A 20,767-nucleotide genomic window follows, 5' to 3' on the forward strand; every position below is an offset into this window, starting at 1 on the left:
TTGTAAAACTCGTTTCGAATCAACTATATAAAGGTATTTCACATGCCAAAAATTATTTTAAATAATTGTTAGCAATAATAAATTGTAAGTGTCATGTTAATACAGATGTATTTTATACTGTCATTTTTTAGTATTGATTTTTAAACCTCATACATATATATATACATATATATATATATATATATTATATTTTATTATTAAAATACTTTATTTTGTTGTACAAAAATTTCTTTGCATAATCTGTAACTTTCTAGAAATCCGTCTCTTCAAACCTTATTGGTACTATTGTATCGCAATTTAACGATAAATGTGCGAATTTCCATAGGATTTATAGTTACATTGATTACATTGTCCCGCACTTCTACTGGTTTCATTGCGTCGATTTGTTCAGTAATATTATTACTTTCGGAATTCCACCGAAGACGATTCATATCTTTCAACCATTGATTTCCTCCCAGTGTTGTCTCTTGAACAGACTCAATTGTGAATTTAGAAAACAGATTCTACAAAAATATCGGTATTTAGCAAAACAAGAAAAAAAATGAGAAATTTAAAAAAGCAATAGTAGGCAAACCTTGAGATTAACGGTAACAGCCTTAGAGTAATCCTTTGCCTCATTTATCTCAAAAACGTGTTCCAGTCTTAATAATACTGTATCATCTTTCCATGGCTCCAAAGTAAGGACATGAATATTAGGAGGTAGAGAAGTGACAGCAGAGTCCTATTAAATAAAAATAGACAATCTTACGAAATTTCTTTAAACAACAAGTAATAAAATTGTCCAAGCATCTAATTTTAAATTTATCGAATATTCTGTACCTGAGTTTTGAAATTCTTTCTCCATTCATCGCCAGTCTTTTCAGCCTTGTTCGTTATCATGATCAGTGGTTGGAGTAATAATTGTAAAGCCAACTCTTTTTCTCGCAGAACAAAATCATCGATATTTTTCATTTCACCTGCAAATACAATATGTTTGCCTTTGGCGATCATACCTTTACCAAATGCTGTTTCGTTTAGTGCTTCCGCAACACCAAAAGCGTCGTCTTTTAGAAGTCTTCGGTGAAGCTGTGAATTTTTCTCATATTACATTTTTTAAAAAAATTTCACAAATTGTAAATCTTTTTGTGCCTACCATTAATTCAACTTCACCATCCACAAGACTGGAGCCACCCTGAGCACGATCGGTCAAAACATTGAGTTTCAAGGGTAATTCTGTATCCTTTATGGATATCTTTGCGGTGACTGGATAATAGTTGCCGGAAATCTGTTCTTGCAAACGAACTTGCCAGGTTGGACGATAGTCCCTCTTGCGTTGTAACATTTCTCTCCCATTGCTGTCCGTGTAAAAGTAGCCACCTGTCGATAGATTACTGGAGTATTTTGTTACGATTTCCTTGCCTACTTTGTCGCTAAACGAAGAAAAACCAGAATGAATACATTTTAGAATTGTTACTAAAAGCTGTGGTTAAATTTAATATTTAATTTAATTACTCCACAGGTATTGGGCCAACCATCCAGTCGAATTCAATAAAATCTTCTGCCGAATAAACCCTGACCACCTCGCTCACCCAATCGTTAACTTGCAAATGTATTTCCTGTACGATATCACCTGTAATTGAGAATTAAGCCGATATTTTGGAAAAAGTAACATGCAAGGTATTAGAAAAATTTACTACTTTACCTTTATAGATCTTGTAAGTTCCTGTAAAATTAAAGCTACTCGAATAAGGATTTTTCGGCCTGAAGATATAGGCACCGGAAGATCTATTTGCCCAAACTTCATTATTGCCCTCAGCTCCTTCATAAAAACGGAACGATTGGGCAAAGTTTAGTTTCTTATTTTCACGATCAAAACGTACCAAGATCTGTCCATTGTCGACCGTTATATTTGCGTTCTAAATTTCAAACCAATTGGAATTACATGACAGATCAGCAGATTAAGAATTATTACAGAATCCTCTGTAGAACTTACGTTTCCCGTAATGTATCTAGAATCGGTGCTGAATATTTCTTGCCGTGTAGCCTCAGCTTTAACGAAATATACTTTAAAGCCAAATGCTGGAATAGCTTCAGCTCTGAAAACCAGTTCATTGACAGCCTCGCTGAATCTTCCAGGTATTTTCTGAACTACGTCAGGTATGGGTACCAATTGCGAGGCGACTTTCTGCTCTGAAGTGTAGAAATTATTAGAAATTTATAGATTCTGCTTGCACTGCAGAATGTCAATGCTTACGATTGGAATCGAGAACGGTGTAAGAGAGATCTGGTACAGGCAATCTGGCGTATGTTGTAATGGGTCGACTGAGAGGATTATAAATTGTGAGAATAAATTCATTGCTATTCTCGGTTATCGAGCATGAGCTGATATTTAAGCCCCAACAAACATCGAAAGAGTCCTTTCGTTCTTCGTTTTTCTTCTTTTTCAGTACCATGCTTCTATAAAAGAGAAAAAAATAGAAAAATCAATACAGAATTCTACGTTTAAAAATTCTAATGAAATACGAACGACATAGCATCGTTGACAATTTTCTCCCCATCCGCTATGCTCTTGTAAAGAATTCTTGCGTAATCCTCCGCAACTTTCTGCTTTTCAGTTCCGGTGACAGCATCGTGATGTTGCATTACACCCATAGCCTCCCGGAATTCCTCCAAATTTTTCTCGTGTCCTTTTACATTTTCGATTACAGATAGTTGTTTGCAAATCTATAAGGTGAAAAATAGCCAATTGAATAAGAGTAGTAGATAAGCATGAACAAATTTGTAATTCTCTCTTACCTGTAAGAAATTGTTTCCCTGTCTTTCAAAGAATTTCAGGCTTGGTCTGGAAGTGAAATATCCGGTCCAAAATGCGTGAGGGTCACTTGCATAGGGGAAGAAGTCGTCGTTCTTGGTTGGCCAAGCTAATTTCTTATCATTCAGTGCCTTCAGATAACAGGATGGCGTCGAATAGAAAACATTCACTTTCTCCGGATATTTGGTATTTGCGTATCTAAAATTTCAATTAGAACAATATTAAATCATTTACTGTTCTACACGAGCTGACGAGGAACCCGAAGTGGACGTATCTCCCGAATTTTCTATTTTCCTCTTGAAACGACCATTCCTTTACCTAATCAGTTTATCCAAGTTAACAAACCACATATCCGCGTATAGATAATTAAAATCTTCCCCCATTGTCAGGATAATGTTATTGGTCCTAAATTTGCTGGATTGATTCAGCGAAAAATCCAGAAACTCCGCTACCTGTCGAGGGTGGATCAACTTTTTAACCTCTGAAACTTTTTTCTCCCTATCCTAATTATTAAAGCGATCATACCCACAGGTTAATTACGAAAAGAAGTTTAATCATTAGAGTTAGGACCATGCTGATAATGAAAATTCAATCATCCAAAACATCCACCCAATCATGACAATACTTGTTATTATATACCTTATTAATTTATCCAGATTCATGAACCACATCTCCGCATGTTGATAATTAAAATCATCCCCCATGGTGATAATAATGTTATTACTTCGGTAGGATCTTGATTGTTTATCCGCGTAAGTCAAAAACTGCTTTACCTGAGGGCCAAATTTATTCGCTTTGCTCTATTATCATTAATATCATCATCATCATGAGTAAGCGGATGAACGTGATTTTCCTATTTCGCGACACGGTTTAACCGAAAATGTTATTTACAATTTTGCCTAGACTATTTACGAATTTCCCCCGCGCTTTTTAAATAAAAATTCTAACGTTCATAGTATATACCTTATCAATTTATCCAGATTCTTGTACCACATATCCGCATGCTGATAAGTGAAATCTCCTCCCATAGTCAATATGATGTTATTCGTGCGAAAGTATCGAGCTTGGTTGGTCGAGTAAGTTAGAAATGAACCAAGCTAACAGAAAATACGGTGTATGTTAAAAGGAATTAAAAGCACCGTGAAATCATTAGATTCATAAAGTTAATAAGCGATAAATGGATAAGGATTTAATTCTCGACTTTTTTAGGCAAATTTTCAGCATACCCTTTGATCGACGTTATAGTCGGGACTCTCAGGGTCGTCGATCACTGGATCATCCGAGCACAAAACATCGAAGCAAAAGCCTGGTGGTGGACTGTACGTATTATACATTGCAGCTGTGAATAAATCAGCGTAGTTCCCTGAGAGAAGAAATCAAGTGCTCTTATGAAGTGAAACGAAGTTGTTAAAGGAAAATAAAATGAAAAAATTGAAGTACCAAGACTGGAACTGGCTTTCCAGACAAATTCCGAGGATTTCTCGGAAAGTCGTTTAGATTTGTCCTCATAGTCGAGACGTCCGAATAACATTCCATCAAATCCCATTTGAGCGAACAAGGAAGCTTGCTCCCTGGAATGGCCGAAGGGATCGATTTGCCAGCCGATCTTTGGTCTGGCACATTGGCCGAATGTGTCATTTAATCGCCTATGATAAAAAAAAATAATATAAAACACAGTTTTGCTTATAGTTATGACACGCACTGTTTCATAAAGATAACAGAGCGAGAGAAAGAAGAGTATACCTGAAACCCCAAGTAAATTGATCGACGATTGAATGATAATGCGTGGTCGCTTCGTCATTCATACTCCAAGCTCCACCGATAATTTCCAATCTTCCCTCGTTTATCAATCGTCTCGTTAAACTCCTCACTTCCTCGCTCTGCCTTTGCCACCATTTCCATAAATATGCAGTCTCTACGTAAATAAACCTATTACCAGCAGTGATTTTTAATATAATTTTAAATATTTAATTTCTGATCAAGCATTTTATAATAATATAATCATACCTTCTATCGGGATAATCCTTCAAAGCTTGAATCACACTATCCAGAATGTACTGCACACCAGCTTTCTGTATCAATGTTTTGCCTAGAAAAGTTGAAATAAAATTATACATTTCTCTCAAGTTTGTTTACAATATAAATTAAAAAGACTCACTTCCAAAATAATACTGATCTACAGTTTTTAGCCATCCAACGTCATCGTGGGTGTGGGCTACCAAGTGGATGTTCAGTTTCGAAGGATCAGTAACGGGACATGACTGAAATTTGTGGTTTTAAAAAGAATATTCGATAGAATTTATTTTTATTCATAGATGATTATTTATACCTGGTATCCACAAGTAGTCTCAGCTTTGAGCGTTGACTCTGCAATAGGAATTCTGAAGGCGTTTATAGTGTATAGAAGTTGGACGAGCAATAATAAAATCTGCTTCATATTCAGTAGCATCGTATTACGTGTTTCCTGCACGACCAGTCACCACCAACTAACAGCATCAAAGCCAAGCACTCCTTACTTATACTCTTATCAATGATTCGTAACCACCAACAAACGGTTCCCATCGTCGCTCGCTCCATCAACCATCTCTCTCTTTATCGATACTCAAGAGCAAAGTGTCAATGCAAACAAAACATTTACAATCTCTAATCATAAAAGCAATTATCTCACAAATACCACATTTCAAGTCTGTAGAAATTGGAAGAGCATTCGAATCATGTTCTCTGTACGATGGCTATTGCATACTTCGATCTGATTTCTTCGGGTGATTTTCTGCCTGATAGTAGGTAAGGAATGTAAAAACAAAACAGCGATATATTACGAAAACAACATTTATTGACGTGATATAATAAAATGCAATATAATATAACACTGCCAAAAACACAATGAAAATTAATATAACGATGAAGACCTATAATGAAGAAGGGAGGTAGTTACACGAAGCAAAACGAAGCTGAAAACAGAGGCTGCTGGTGCTTTTCTTCCTCCAATAGCTATAGTGTCACATTGTCTTATCCTTCTATCGAATTAACAATTACGACTCTGGTAATAAAAACAACAGGAACTCGCTTGATTCTGAAATATCAAGGAGTATAATATTATCGCGAGATGCATGAGGAAGATTTGAAGCTAAAAATATACATATATAAATATTGTACCCGCAATAAGCTGGTTAGTAAATCTTAAAAATCAGAATAGACGATTTCTTGAGGTTTCTCGAACTTTATTGGTCGATAGTAAGTCAACGACTGATCCCAGCCTCTCGGTGCTGTATTGTAATTTGCCAAATTGTTGATGCTAGCAATTTTCGGACCCTTGTACGTCTCGTTTTCATACAGTTTACCTAAAAATTTACGAAGCTTCCATATAATCGACGCGTTACCAAAACAGCAAGGAGATTAAGCTAAAGCATTAATAAGCAATAAAAGGAATAAGGTGAGGAGAGAAAGCGCATGCGCTGAAACTTGCCTGCGTCGGTAAGCTTTGGATAGAGGTCGGTGAATTTGCAATCGGGAGTAGAGGAAGCCAGCAGGTTATCAAGGACGGGAGTGCTGCGAAGGTGCTTAATAGTGTCAAGGATATCCTCCTGCGAGGCGACCATCGACAAAAGCAGGGACTTTGCTTGAACTGGAAGCTCTTGTTCGCTGTTGGCATATTTATCATCGTTATTTCTGTACAAGTTCTCCAATTCCTGAGACGTGCTGGATCGTCTTCTGTTTGCAAAATCTTCAGAGAAGATCGCGTAAAAATCACGTTCGCCGGTGGACATTGTGGATGATGCAGTTTGTCGACTAGCTGGTGGGATGATGCTGAAACTGTTGAGTGGCGAACCTGAAGAGTCCTCATCCGTCGTGCATTCTGTGTCATCTGTTGAGACGTAACCATTTCCGTTTCGTGGATTCACCCTGGAAAATTAAATCAAACTATAGTAAATATTTCCATATTTCATTTAACTTTTATTTCTCTTACCGCTCGTATTCGTTGTCCTCTTCTTCTTCGTCTTCCTCCTCGTCCTCTTCCCCCTCCTCTTCATATTTCACCGGTGCATTTCGAGTCTCGAAGAAGCGGGCAATATCGTTGTCGATCGGAATCACCTTGGGACTGATGTGCTTGTATTGAAGAGCAGGTCTGCAAGTTTTCTCAAATTCCTGAATGAGTTGGCGCACCGGTACAGGTGTGTACTCGCTTTCATCAACAGATTTTTGGTTGGCCTCAATGACTCGTGGCTTAATTTGTTGCTTGCCATTTCTATTATCATTATTTACAGCAATACCATTCTGAGGCTTCGAGATGGACTTTGTCGGCTTGCTGCGAGTGCTTCTATTGTAGTTACTTTGATTACAATTTTTATGATTTGGAACAGTTTGATAAGGTTGCTGATACGCTGATGGCTGAAAATAATTGTTGGTGAAAGAGGCTCGTCTGGATCTCTCTACTTGACAAGAATCCTCGGAGAAATCTGTATCGGTGCCAACCGCCACTTCCCGTAGGTAGATCTTCTTCACCTCCTGAGGATACTGCGAGTGGGGACATTCGTTCCCGTAGCAACGAGATTGCTGCCTTCCTAAAACCCACGTAGCCGTCCACTTTTCCATTGGCTAGAGCTAACCGATTTTCCATATTTCCTAACCAGTTCCGAATTCTTAAGCGATAATACAGCGCAATCGGTATCAATCTTCCAACTATTTTTCTCTTATTTATATATAATATCTATTCGGAGGGCTCTCGGAATTCTATTATCGCGAGCCTCGACAAAACTAGCAAAACAGCGGTCGCGGGAAAATTATTAGCTAACAAATTGACAAAATTTTATAAGCGAGATGAGAATAATACTATTTTGAGAAATAGAAGAAAATTTGATTGGCTGGATTTGAAGAAAATCTGATAAAAAGCAAGCCAAAAACTTAGGTGATTTGCAGCGTTTTCAAGCGCATTTAGTGTAGTAAGAAATATTGAAAAAGCTTGCGATGCCAGATGCAGCTGCCAAGTGGAATTATCCAGAAACTTGGAAATACCATTTGCCAAGTTTATCTATACGCACCTGTTGTTGGCCGGTTTGTGCCGTCAAGAGAAAGGTCCATTGTGAAGGGATTGAAAAATGTTTTATTGCCATTGTTCGATGAGTAATTCGCATTTTCGTTCATTTCCTAAAAAACAAAAAAAAGACAGCAAGAATAGACACTAAACAGATGTAATAGAAATAAAATAAAAATCGTTAGTTTGTACTATATATATAGCTACCTACCTGTTTAGGGTAGACAGGTGTTCTGGGAGTAGCAGGAGTAGTGGGAGTTTGCGGCGTTTCTTTGTCAACGACCCATTTTTCTGATCTTTTTCTGCGTTTGGCAAAAATTTCAGCACCTGAAATCAAAAATCAATTTATTGGCGTGAAATATAGCTATCTTTTTTTGCCAGGCTGCGCGTTAACGGGGTCAACGAACTTGATCGAAACACGCGCGTACAGCTTGCCAAGAAAAAAAAATATATGAAAGTTCATAGATCGTCGAGCTTATATCAAGCGTATTTTTTAGTGGAAAATTAATTGTCTGGTTAATCACAAACCTCGACCTCTCTGATTGTTCAAATCGCGTACAATATCGAACAATTTTTCAGGATTCGATGGAACCGGTGAGATGTTCACTTCCTCTCCCAAAGCTTGAATCCCATGAATGTCCAGAACCTTCCCATTCGGGTTCATCATACATTTTAGGGGTATTTTATCCTGAAGGACGAAATTTCGTTATATAATTTCCCGTTATTATAAAAATGGAGTTATATGTTAGAATACTTTGTGAGCAGGGGTAGGGGGCTCCTCCTCATCCTCGACTCCGTTTCCATCATGAATCCACTTGACTGAGCGCTTTTTACGGTTTACGTACATGGATTGACCCTTGCTCTTCATATTTTTCACATCACTTAAGGAATTTGAGATTCTTCGTGCAAGCTCTACTTGATCCTCGACCGTTGGGTGGGTCGGTGCGTAGAAATATGAAGAGGCATACATTTTCTCTAATATTTAAAAATAATCATTACTCAAGGTGGACTTTTTTATTTAAAATCACTGAAAAATTGACACTTACTATTTTTCGAGCAAATGAACTCGTGAGAGTCCGACGCTGGTGTCAGCAATTTCTGAAGGTTCATGGGAGTGGTAGTGGTTTCGCGATTCTCCATGTCGAAATGTAAAATTTTCGTCGTCAGACTCTCAAGGAAACTTCTCTTGACCGGGTCGTGCCTGTCGGAAGGCTTGAATCCTCTACTACGCACTACCACATTGTCAGCGGATACGCTGCGTTGAAGAAAATTCTGCTCCTGATGCACATTCAAACTGCATTTATAACCTGCATCCTTCCCGCTCGTTCCACTGAACGGCGATTTGTTCCAAACTCCCAATTTCCCACTACCTTTCCTAAAAATATCCGTATTCATCATTTCGTACATGTATATAAATTATTTTATTTCGAAAAAAGTTTATTGGATGCAATAAATTCAAACGCTGAAAGAGCGAGAGAATGATGGAGTTGGGAGGGGGGGGGGGGGGAGGCATAACCTTGTTGTTTCTTGGCAGAGAACGTTCAGAGTGCAACGACGACATATTCAAAAATTGTAGAATTTTAGGTGACATTTATCGATTAGTGGATTGATGCTTGAATTTACTTGAAAAGCGAAGGTTTCGAAAATTTGGCAGTTGGTAAGACCTCGGTTTATCGATGACGCAATGTTTATAACGATTTCTGTTTGATTCTACGTATCTTCTCGAAGTGTTAACGAATGAATTTTCTATCATGACAATCGGTTCTATGATGTTTCTCCTACGGAGAGATTTGGTTGGCTTCCAAGCAGCCAATTAATTCCACGTTGCGGCATTGGCATCGGTACAACGTGCTTCTGTGTAAAAGAAATGCTAAATTTATCTGTTGTAACGTAATACGCAGTAACAGTTCGTACGATTCAGCTAACGCAAAACGTCGAACTTCTTCAGCTTACGCTACATCATGAAATTTCTAACCTTTTATCAAGGTTCATTCATTAAAAAACATCTCTGCAATTTAGTTAAAAAAAAACTGTTATATTATCGCCAATTTCCTTTATATACTTTTGATGATTTTAGGGGTGTCGATCGATCGAACGTCTCTCACGTACAAGAACGTACAGCTTGATCGATATTTGCTTTAAATAGATCCTTTGCCAGAACTGTACGTATATCTCGAACTCGGTCAAGTGGTTCCTGCCTCGACACTTCCGATAATTTTAACATCGCACTGGGTTGCAAGCGAGCGACCGTTCCACGGGTTAAATTTAAGAAAATCTTTTCAAAACACGCACAGTAGCGCATCGTCTGATATCAGACAAAAAAAGAAAACAAAATAAGAGAATTCAAGTGAAAGATTAAAATAAATTCGAACGTCAGTGGCGCAACAAGCATCATTGCTAAGGAAATCCAAAGTTTGCATCTACGATTGATATTTCCCTGCTGAATTCTCTCAGTCAAGGTCACCATTATGATCATTCGCAAGGCTGAACACAGTTTTGCTTAACCATATAACCTCTAAATTCAAATTCACAAGAAAGCGTTAGTTTTCATGTGTATGTGGGACATGTTTTAGCAGAGGAAGAGAGATATATATTAAAAGCATTATATTTCACGTAAAAACGGTTGCAAAGTTCTACGAGCGAATATCTTCACACACACACACACACACACACACACACACAAATTCTCTCCCTCTCTCTCTCTTCCTCTATCTCTAAAGGTAACGTAGGGTATTTCCCCCTCTCTTTCGAGCAGTGACAATCGGACTTTACTTATCGAACGGTGACCTGCTCATCTCGACGGGAACGCACTCTTTTTTCGTTTTGTCTAATCTTAATCTTGATATTCCTCTCTCTCTTAATTCTGCTGGATAGTGGCGCGCGCGCGCGCGCAGTCGATTTACGTAACGAACCCGCGCTCTTTTAGTAAACCACCCAGAATGAAAGAAAAAAGAGCGAGGTTCTCGAGTTGTACTCTAGCTCAGCCAGCGCTCTGCTGGGCTTCCACAAAAGTGCGGATTTGCAACTTGCAAAATGACCGCTGGCACGAATCGTCAGGATCGACTGCCCACTGCCCTCCCGATACGCGAATTCGACAAAATTTTCTTGGCGCGACACCCCCGGCTACCAACAACACCCAATAGTTTCTCAATATTTATAATCCATTCTTTCCGTTACCTTTCCTCTTATCAATCCCGCAAACCTTCTCCTAAAACTTTAACTCTTATTTGTTTACCAATTTGAAAGAACATGCTTTTTTACCGAAATACAGTTTAATGCACTCAAAGATTTGAGTAATTCTATTGACAATTCGACAGCAACTTTTGGTGTTCCGATGATTCTTAGAGAAAAAAGGGGAAAGATGGACAGCTGGAGTTTCGAGGGGAGGAGGGAGCACTCATGATTCACCTATTATATATATATATATATATATATATATATATGTACGTGTTTGTAGATGAAGATTGCAGAAGGTGATTGAACGCCGATCGATCCAGTAGTTCTAGATTATTTGAAAATCCTCTTCCTCCGGTTTGTTTGCACTAGCAGCCGGTGGCACTTGGAGCTCAGAACGACTTCAAGACGGCAGCTCGTCGCTTTATAATAGCGAGCAACTGCTGAGAAGAACCGGCTTCTCTCTGACTAGATAGCTTGGTTGGCCTTAGTAAAAATAGATCATCGAAAAGCGACACCTCGGAGATCGACGAAGCTCGCATCGCGAGTAATCACGCGCGAATATCGACTCTCCAGATTCCCCGAAGTTCTCCTTCTAGAAAACTTGCTTGCTGTTGTCTCGCAATTCGCGCACCGCCGCTCGAATGCCCCAGCTTGCTTTCCTTACTGTGTGTACTACGGCCCCTCCGCTCTTTCATGCCACCTCGATTCCTACGCTTCGATAAAAATAGACCATTCAAATGCGGGATTTCGGCCATCGGAACTCAAACTCTACTTTTTTATCGACTAAAACGTTCACCTTCCATCGCGCCTCTCAGAACTTCGACTATCATATAGACGCATCAATTAACGTTTGCAGTCGACAATATTACATTTATTTATACAGAATTTTTTATAAGATTAACATACTATAGCGTGCTGTACATATTAATTGAAAACTTTTTTTTGCCAAACATCAAGTGTCATTGACATTTAAGCGTCAGCGCGTTCCTAGTCCCAATCGGCGCTATTAATATCTCGAACAATGTCTGTATCCTCCCTTGGCAAATCATCATCCGGAGTATCAACGATCTTTCTTCTCTTCTTCTTCTTAGGCCTCTGTACCTTATTCTCAGATTTTGTCGTCTCTTTCTTTGACTGACTTCCATTCTTCAGCTTTAATTCAAATTCACTTTCATTGTCACTTTCCATATTGCCAAAACCGTCTTCATTCTCGTCGTTCTGCTGCTTTTTCTTCTTTGATTTCCTAATACTAGGAACAGAAAATTCAGGTACGTCGTCATTCTTTGTAAGAAGTTTGAGTTTCTGCGATTGGTGAATCTTCATCCAAGAAGCATAGAACTTGGCAATCGACGTCCCTTGTGTCTTTATTGCATTCTCCCAATTCGAAATCTCCGCTAGATTTTTCAAGTCGAGTGTTACTTTCGATCTTTCGCTTTCTATGTATTTCCTGTTTTCTTGTATTTTTTCCAACAATTGTTTCATCTTCTTGCAATAATTTGGAACTTTACATGTCTTCAAGAAACTTTTTAGCTAATTACCGGAAATAAAACAGATCATTTATTATTTTATAGTTTTTAACATTTTTCATGAAAATGAATGTACTTTATACCTGCACAATACAAGGAATATATAAATCTGGGAAACAAATGAGATGACTATCTTTCGCCGCATTTTCCAAAATGAGTTGATATATGGTCTCAATAACGCTGTCTTTAAAACCATTTTGTTGCAATTCTGATTTGGACATTCTTAATACACAAATTAAAGGCAAAGGCTTCATAGAAACAGCCTTGTGCCTTTTGTTAAAATCGTAGGAATTTAACACCTAAAATTCATATCAATTAATATAAAGGAAAACATTCTTCCAAAGTGACAAAATTTGCGATTTACGTACCTCTAATAAAAATGGTAAAATTGGTATAAAGGTATTGGTATTTCTTGAGATTTTTATCAACATTTGCACACAATGAAATCGCAACGGATAATACTGAGCTGTCGGTATTACTTTAATCGTGGTTGTAATAATTTGTACCAGAGGATATAAAAGAGAACGTAACATTGATTGTGGTCTTGATACAGCTATTAATTCCGTCCAAAATCGTAATGAATTTATGTATTGCCAATTATACACTGCTTGGAAATTTTCCTATATTCAGAAATATGTATTATAATTATATCAATCACAATTATTTAAGTTTTATATATAAGCTACCTTCTTCTTTAAAGTAACCGCATTTCTTAAATGAATAGCCAGTTGTCGGATGTAAAGGAAGGCATGATTATATGACAGATTATGATCTAGCATGTATATTTCAGTCAGAGAATGTTGCATAAAATTAATTCCTGGTAAAGTATTGGGGGATACAAACTTTGCATTCTCAACATATTTTACATACATTGCCTAAAGAAATGGATTATAAATAAATTTTTATATGTTTAAAACTATTTAACGCTGTGGATATTGAAGAAAATTTACCTTTAATAACATCTCTAGAACAGATTCTTTATGGTTTGTTGCAATGTTTAAGATACTTAAAAAGGCAACAATGCATACAGTTTCCTCTCCACAAGACCAAAATTTTAGTACAACCCGTAATAATGGTTTAGTTAATGAAGAAAAAGATTTTGTGAATGGTAACATCTGATGAAGATGTTTCAGAAGAACGACTTGAATATTTGATGAAGATACGCCTTGTAAAACCTGAAAAAAAATTAATACATAAAGCCTGACTTTAAATTTTTATCAGATGTTGTTTTGCACATACCTTAATTAAATCAGTTAAGTAAGATTTTAAAACAACTTTAACTTTTTTGAAACGTTTGGATTTATGGGCATCAAAATGTGTTGCAGTTCCCACTTTTAAAAATCTCCTAAATGCAGCTGGTAAGTATAATATACACAGCTGAATAACACCATTGAAGACTGAAATATGTCAAGCATATATCTTTAACCAAATTATTTTTTTTTTATTAAAGTTTGATGATGGTGACTATGTACCTGCTCCCCCTTCTACTTTTAAATGAGACTTATTCTTCTTATCACTATCAGAAATAGTTTGCAATGCTGCATGAAAAGCTTCCACTGTCTTTTTTATTGATGCTGATGATCTGAAATATATATTAATATATATGTATATATAGGTAAAAACTTGAAGCTTTTCTAGTGCTTTATTTTAAGTTTTAAACATTTACTTGTCCTTTTGAATATCTTCTTGCCACTGTTTTAGTAACTTCAAAGTTACTTTTTGCGGCCCATGTAAAATTTCAGTTTTACCATCCTCTGGTTCATAATCACTCTCATCACTAGCAACCTGTTTATCAGATATATGTAACTCCTATGCAATAATCACTTAAAAGCTATAATTTTACCACTAAATTGCCATCCGGTATATGTTTCATTTCCAGCTCATCTGCTGAAGAATCAGCATTCTCATTGTCCTCATCTGACAAATTAAACTCCAACAAATTTTTGTCATTTTGTTGTAAATATTTAAAAAAATCTGGATCTGTTTCTTTGAGTTTCATTAAGGACTTTTTATGCTGTTCTGGATCCAAATTGCCTTCATCACTGTCGACACTGTCAGACTCATCTGTATTTTGTTCAGCTAGTCAAAAACAAAGGGAGATTAAATTAAACAATTAAAATACCAATCTTTCAATAAACAAAAGTTTACCTTTAGCTTTCCTTTTTAGCTGGTTAGTAGGAGTATTATTCTCTTCATCATGAAAGGTTGCCATGTGTCCTATCTTACCTGGATACTGTCTTTTTTTATTAACCATACTGGGACGTCCGGGAGAATTTTTAAATTTATCTTGGATTTTCAAATCGTCTGAAATAGTTATTTTTTTCTAATTCGATATTACCCGTAAAAGACTGATTAATAAATATTGCAAAATATTACTAGAGATCAGAGATTTGTCGCGTGGTGAGCGGTTCGGTTCGGGACATCGGGACTGGCACGCGTGACTCTCGGTGACTCTCGGGCACTTTCGGGCATTCTCGGGCAGAGCCGTCTCGCTCCGGCGTATTCTCCGAGTGTCTCCGACTGGAAAAGCTTACTGATACAAATAACCGAATGCGTTTGCGTTTTCATTATTACAAACAAGTACTGGCAGTAGATTCTCAAACACGGTCCATTATGTCCCCCCCCCCCATACAGAAGAACACGTTCTTACCAACAGTAGTAAATAACTGCCATATCTGCAGAGTTCTGTGCTCATACAATTCACTCCTCCTCCATTCCAATTACCGATACTACTACAGCACCAGGCACCAGCAGCCACCAACATTATTTTGTACGCGATTTTAACAATGATTTACGAACGTATGAATAGTATATTTCACAGCAATAAAAAATAAAGAAGGTATTTAACCACACGTAAGTATAATTACCAATCAAGAATCTAATATGAATTTAATAAAGCAAAAGTATTTCTTATGTTTCTTAATAACAAAACTCTTTTCTTTCTGGCGTGATCATAGATTAATTGAATGTTTGTATTTGGATTTAACAGAAGAGATTAGAGTTACTATTTATTCATTCAGATATTTTTCTGCGCTAGAGGAAGTAAACATAACTGTGAGATAGAATTGGTATCTTATCTGAGTTTAAACGTTTAGGGTTTAGAGTTTCAATAAAAATCTTAAACGGAATATTACTATACGATATTTTATTATTTATTTCTTAATTAATTGATTAATAACTTTCAGATTTTACACAACTGTATTATGACTTTAAATGAGAACTACGAAAGAATTTATAAAAAGAAATTGTTAAAAAGTCATAATTTGTAAGTAGCAAAGGGAGGTTTCTACAGTTGTTGATAATCCATTTTTGTTGGTTGAATTAAGCTGTCTCTCTCTCACCCTTTACTTTATATGTCCAAATTCTTCTACGAAAATCTTAACACATCCATTATAAGAGTTTCTCGATTATGCAAACATTAACACATCTCTATTCCTATGTGCAGGCGCTACAGCGATGTAATTTTTCGATCACAAGTCTGATACGCAATCCATAAGATACAAAAAATGTCTAGAGAAACTGCTGACATATCGGAAACCGCATAGGACGTAACTCTATCCACTGATAGCATCCGGTTTTCAACTTGATCCTCAACCAGTTTCTGACAACCGATGTGGTTCTAGCTCAATCTAAAACTCAGCGTATCACATATTAAGGCGATAATCAGTTCTACGAAAAATGGAAAAGATGACAAAAAATTACACCGTATACGCACATGATAGTGCAATAGGTGCGTATAAACTTTGGCATGGTAGAAAGCGTCGCAATTTCGAAAAGTGCTCTCTGATGCGTGATAGGACACGCCACCTGGTTTTGTTATTTCTTCATTCAAAACTAAAGAAGAGAAGCTATACGAAAATTCTTCTGATTTATCTTAATACATTCTCGTTTGCAAAACAATGAAAAACTACGACTTGTGAAATCTTTCATAATTTTTTCTTTAACTGAATTAACGATAATAGTTAAAAATTCCAGATCCTTTAAGGCTCGGCACTGTCACTGGAATTTACGAAGAACAACTATTGTATTACTTAGAAAAAATGCAGGGACAAATGTTGAGGGTTTTTTTTCATGCAATACTCGCTTGTACTGTTGGGAAAAGAGATTCACGTGCTTTACTTTTATTTACCTTTTATCGCATTAAAACAACACTATTCGCATTAATATTGAATCACTTTAATCCGAGATTATCAACGATTTTAGCTGATGTAAAAAGGTACCAAAGTGCATCATTGTTGTGTGAAAAAATTCCAGGCTTGAGAAGAAAAACAAGATTTTGTTCCGCAAGTGTGAATCATATTCCTCGGGGTCAGGAGGATTTTGTTGATGGATTATATTGTTGCGGAAGGTCGGGAGAGTTTGCTGGGATGGAGGGGGAATGAGGGAGAGCCAGAGCAGCAAAGAAAAGAAAAGAGGAAAAGTAGTATTGCGCCCATTGCGCTTTTCAATCGCGAGTTGTGTCGAGTGGGTTTCGAGAGCAGTTTCGAGAGCAGTTTCGAGTGTTGCGAGGACGGAACGGGACGGAGTTGGTGGTTGATGACGCAGGCGCCGTATTCGTGTGTATAGTGTAAATAAACAGGACGCCTCAGGCCCGCGCCCGTGGCTTGCCTCTAGACTGGTGCGTTGTGCGTCGTGCCGGTGGCGACGGCAACGACGCTCACCTGGCCGCGACCGGCCACCGACACTTGGAACATATATATAAACGATGCGCGCACTCAGCTCCACCACTAAAACAGCATCGGATAGAGTCGACGAAGCTTCTCGCATGTACTGCCTCTCGAGACAACTCGGTGTAAGTAAAATCGAGGAACATCTAACCCGGGAACGTCTCCGGGAACGCCGTTTCCAGGTATCGTCAGACGGACCCCTTCCTCAGCAATGACCAACACCACCGACCTCGACCTCATTGTTGCCGACCAGTTCGGGCACGCCCGAAAGCTTTGGTACCTTGTCAACCCTCGAGAATCAACCTTCGAATTCCCGCACCAGGTCCCCGATTATCAACAGCAGGTATTTCTCTACTTTTATCGCAATTTCTCCGGATGCCTGTAGCTAGGTACATATGACACTTTCTCTCCCCACCCTCCTTAAAACTCTCCCCTCTTCATTCCCATTTCACTGCTCCACGTTACGTAGCTGCATTGCAGTTTTTAGGTCATATTAATATCCAATTAAAAATAAACACTCGACCAACTCTACCTCACTTTATTTTTCAATTGATTTGTTGACTATTTTATCGCTACTGCTTCTTCTTCTTCTTCCACTCGCTGTCCGCGCAGATGCTTAAAAATACAACAGATAAAAATATACATTGGAGAGGATGGTCGTGCTGCTGCATTATATTAGCTACATGCAAATTTCTTATCGTCGAGGGTCTTGCACAATAATAAATCTTATCACTCGGAGCCCAATAGGATGCGATACAGCAGATTTCTTTTAAAAGAGTTTTCGCGATGACTAAAGTTTTTATTTACAATTTGCTCGACGACAGAATAAAGACAATTTGTTTTTCAGTGACCGAGCGAAAACATAAGTGGAATCGGACAATAAGAGTTCATAATACTAGTCCGACGACTCAATGTTTTTCTTCTCGCACAACGGTCGTGTAGTGGCAAGTAAATAGAAAACATTTTCTTATATGTATATGTTATTGCTGCTCTCCTCGCTAGATATGACCGAGTAAACATGAATCAGAGCCCTGGTTTGGTACGTGTATACTACTTAAAGAAAAATAGATTTTATCAATTTGTCCATGGATATTGATTCTCTGCAAGGCTTTCGCGGTGCATATTGCTATATGTTCCGTATTAGATACAATCAGTCGATGGTCGATGCATATACTCCTCATCAGGGTCATAAACCTTGCCGCGTATTCCATCGAATAAACTGATCATACCAATCTAAATCCTATTATGCTCGCTATGCCAGCCATAAATAGAGCAATAAAGATTTAGTTTGGATGTGGAATGGATTATAAATTACCTCTTATTATTCGTAGATAAAATTATCTAACTTTCAGCCTTTTTTAATTATTTCCTATATCCTTGTCAGGTATGGCTGTCGTTTTTCATCCTTATCATCATCGAGCACGTAATACTGTACGTGAAAAAGGGAACAGTTTTTCGATTAAACGATCAAGTAACATCATTGTCCCATTGGATTTTTCAAGAGTCTGTGCGGTAAGCATAGGTAACGCTTTTCTTGATTTTTTTCAAACCAATGGAATATATACCTATCAGATCGCTTTGATATAAGCAGTGAGAGATGCGTATTATAATAATTCTTTCTTATTCAGTGCTATTTATTTTTCAGCGTACTATTCCGTGGATGCGAATATTATGCCTATATCATAATTCATGAAAAATACCTATGGTGGGATTTGCCATGGAATTCTTCGTGGACCTGGTGCGTAAGCGCACTTGCCGTAGATTTTTGTTACTATTGGCTACACCGTAGTAATCATGGTAAATACAAATACATATGTTAATTGTTATTGCAATAAAATATTGGAAAATTTGAAGACGGGGTAACCATTATGTTGTTTTTAGAGGTGCACTTTTTGTGGGCCCAGCACCAAGTACACCACAGCAGTGAAGAATTCAACCTTTCAGTTGGTTTGAGACAATCTGTGTTTCAACATTGGTGTAACTTCGTACGTATTTTAGTAATTTATATTTATTTTAACGACTACTGGATAATTCTTTTTTCCCTAGATATTTTACTTGCCTCTGGCTTTATTCATACCACCATCGCATTTCATCGCCCACTATCAGTTCAATTTAATTTACCAATTATGGATTCATACTATGCTTATCGATGATCTGGGACCACTTGAATTGATATTCAATACACCCAAACATCATCGAGTTCATCATGGTAAGCTAATATTGTTAAAGGAGTAATGATTATTCATCTATCTATAGTAATTTGTGATCTGTTTTCCAGGCTGCAATTTATACTGCCTAGATAAGAACTATGGTGGTGTTTTGATAATATGGGATCGAATATTTGGTACATTTCGCGATGAAGAGAAAAAGGAGGATATCATTTATGGATTAGTTGTTAGCGCGCGATCCTTCAATCCACTTTATTTGCAAATGTTTTACACGAGAGATATGATTAAGAAAAGTTTATGCATGAAATCGTTAAACGACAAATTGGCTGCTTTTTGGAAAGGCCCTAGCTGGTTTCCAGGTAGCCCTCGACTTGGCCTCGACGAATTTAAGATTAACGTATGGTTTTCTTCTTCTCTTCTTTACTACGAAGAAAAAAACGCATGCATAGATGTTATTAATTATTTTAGGTGACCTCAAGAATCAAATATGATACTTGCATACCAATGTGGCAAACTTTCTACATCATTGTGCATTTTGCTTTAGCTTTCTACAACCATATTCATTTATACGATATTCTAGAAGAGGTAAAAATTGGTATAAGTTCAAATTTCAATTCAAATTTATAAGAACAATTTTATTATATTTTTGTTTTATCATTTCAGAAAGTCAGAGACGTATCCACGCTTTCAATAATTATGAATAATATATTTGCGCTCACCACAATAGGTTTATTGTTCGACAAATACGAATATGCGGGCTTCGTTGAATTCACACGTTGCGTAATTTTTTTACTATACTACTCTAAACAGGATTCATTAATCCATAATTTCACTCATTATGTGTACATATTTTCCTGTTGTGCCTGGATAATTTTCATCGTGCGTAGGATAAAAACGGAAACATTGCACCAAAAGTATCGTGGAATACTTTTTCCTATAAAAAAATATTTATTGCAACATTTATTGAAAAAATTATGAAAATATATTTCAAAGTATAATAAAAAACGATGGAAAATATTTTCTTTCCAAAGATATAAAGATTATCTTAAGGAATACAATATATTACATTATTTTTTATCATACTTTGAAATATATATTTTTTTTTGGAAGTTTATTATAGGACTCCCAAAATCCCAAAGATTTGTACTTGGAATATGCAGTTGTACTATTTATTCAGTATTTTAGTGTCAGAACTATATATAATATGTATGATAGGTAATATAATTATTTTATGATACAATAGAATTATGATATACGTTATTATAACATAAAAATTGTAATTTTTAAGTAATTGGTAATTGTTATTCCTGTATTGAAACAAAGTGCGATTAAACTCTTGTCATATGATTATGTATTATTTTTTTAATTTTTATGTAGAAACAGTATAAAAGATAAAACTTAAACAA

At 36.9% G+C, this 20,767-nt stretch overlaps 4 protein-coding genes across 8 annotated transcripts; 1 reads left to right on the forward strand and 3 right to left on the reverse strand.

Moving 5' to 3' along the window:
- Positions 1 to 91: 91 nt before the first annotated feature.
- Positions 92 to 5,258, reverse strand: LManII (Lysosomal alpha-mannosidase II). 2 transcript variants are annotated; one of them, XM_066737767.1, is made up of 17 exons: positions 5,121 to 5,258; positions 4,950 to 5,052; positions 4,799 to 4,880; positions 4,535 to 4,720; positions 4,232 to 4,437; positions 4,018 to 4,154; positions 3,431 to 3,564; positions 2,776 to 2,989; positions 2,507 to 2,703; positions 2,234 to 2,436; positions 1,973 to 2,169; positions 1,682 to 1,895; positions 1,492 to 1,609; positions 1,133 to 1,409; positions 820 to 1,065; positions 575 to 721; positions 92 to 503 (listed from the first exon to the last, which is right to left on the reverse strand). In XM_066737767.1, exons 1-17 carry the CDS (start codon positions 5,238 to 5,240, stop codon positions 267 to 269), a joined length of 3,018 nt encoding a protein of 1,005 aa, XP_066593864.1. In that variant the 5' UTR covers positions 5,241 to 5,258; the 3' UTR covers positions 92 to 266. The 2 variants fall into 2 exon arrangements, with proteins under 2 accessions (XP_066593864.1, XP_066593863.1); XM_066737766.1 differs by lacking the exon at positions 3,431 to 3,564 and adding an exon at positions 3,755 to 3,888.
- A 346-nt stretch (positions 5,259 to 5,604) lies between these two features.
- LOC136780153 (uncharacterized) lies at positions 5,605 to 7,695 on the reverse strand. The gene is made up of 4 exons (XM_066738321.1): positions 6,759 to 7,695; positions 6,258 to 6,694; positions 5,948 to 6,132; positions 5,605 to 5,864 (listed from the first exon to the last, which is right to left on the reverse strand). The coding sequence occupies exons 1-3, from the start codon at positions 7,382 to 7,384 to the stop codon at positions 5,972 to 5,974; spliced, it is 1,224 nt and encodes a 407-aa protein (XP_066594418.1). The 5' UTR covers positions 7,385 to 7,695; the 3' UTR covers positions 5,605 to 5,864; positions 5,948 to 5,971.
- Positions 7,696 to 9,058: 1,363 nt separating this feature from the next.
- On the reverse strand, positions 9,059 to 15,046 carry Noc2 (Nucleolar complex protein 2). 2 transcript variants are annotated; one of them, XM_066738275.1, is made up of 12 exons: positions 14,903 to 15,046; positions 14,675 to 14,830; positions 14,370 to 14,605; positions 14,193 to 14,311; positions 13,999 to 14,108; positions 13,766 to 13,923; positions 13,477 to 13,701; positions 13,213 to 13,401; positions 12,895 to 13,146; positions 12,610 to 12,825; positions 11,232 to 12,530; positions 9,068 to 9,198 (listed from the first exon to the last, which is right to left on the reverse strand). In XM_066738275.1, the coding sequence occupies exons 2-11, from the start codon at positions 14,778 to 14,780 to the stop codon at positions 11,988 to 11,990; spliced, it is 2,154 nt and encodes a 717-aa protein (XP_066594372.1). In that variant the 5' UTR covers positions 14,781 to 14,830; positions 14,903 to 15,046; the 3' UTR covers positions 9,068 to 9,198; positions 11,232 to 11,987. The 2 variants fall into 2 exon arrangements, with proteins under 2 accessions (XP_066594371.1, XP_066594372.1); XM_066738274.1 differs by having other exon boundaries at positions 9,059 to 9,198; positions 11,271 to 12,530; positions 14,675 to 15,045.
- A 132-nt stretch (positions 15,047 to 15,178) lies between these two features.
- On the forward strand, positions 15,179 to 20,711 carry LOC136780150 (alkylglycerol monooxygenase-like). 3 transcript variants are annotated; one of them, XM_066738312.1, is made up of 9 exons: positions 15,179 to 15,379; positions 15,972 to 17,536; positions 18,578 to 18,705; positions 18,839 to 18,990; positions 19,075 to 19,178; positions 19,240 to 19,402; positions 19,472 to 19,758; positions 19,830 to 19,946; positions 20,025 to 20,711. In XM_066738312.1, exons 2-9 carry the CDS (start codon positions 17,405 to 17,407, stop codon positions 20,337 to 20,339), a joined length of 1,398 nt encoding a protein of 465 aa, XP_066594409.1. In that variant the 5' UTR covers positions 15,179 to 15,379; positions 15,972 to 17,404; the 3' UTR covers positions 20,340 to 20,711. The 3 variants fall into 3 exon arrangements, with proteins under 3 accessions (XP_066594409.1, XP_066594408.1, XP_066594410.1); XM_066738311.1 differs by lacking the exon at positions 15,179 to 15,379 and having other exon boundaries at positions 15,691 to 16,256; positions 16,781 to 17,536; XM_066738313.1 differs by lacking the exon at positions 15,179 to 15,379 and adding an exon at positions 18,041 to 18,137 and having other exon boundaries at positions 17,395 to 17,536.
- Positions 20,712 to 20,767: the final 56 nt, after the last annotated feature.

This window comes from Prorops nasuta, unplaced genomic scaffold (assembly GCF_024137725.1).
Source record: "Prorops nasuta isolate Cenicafe-Biocafe unplaced genomic scaffold, Cenicafe_Pnas_1.2 PNAS00018, whole genome shotgun sequence".
NCBI lineage: Eukaryota > Metazoa > Arthropoda > Insecta > Hymenoptera > Bethylidae > Prorops > Prorops nasuta.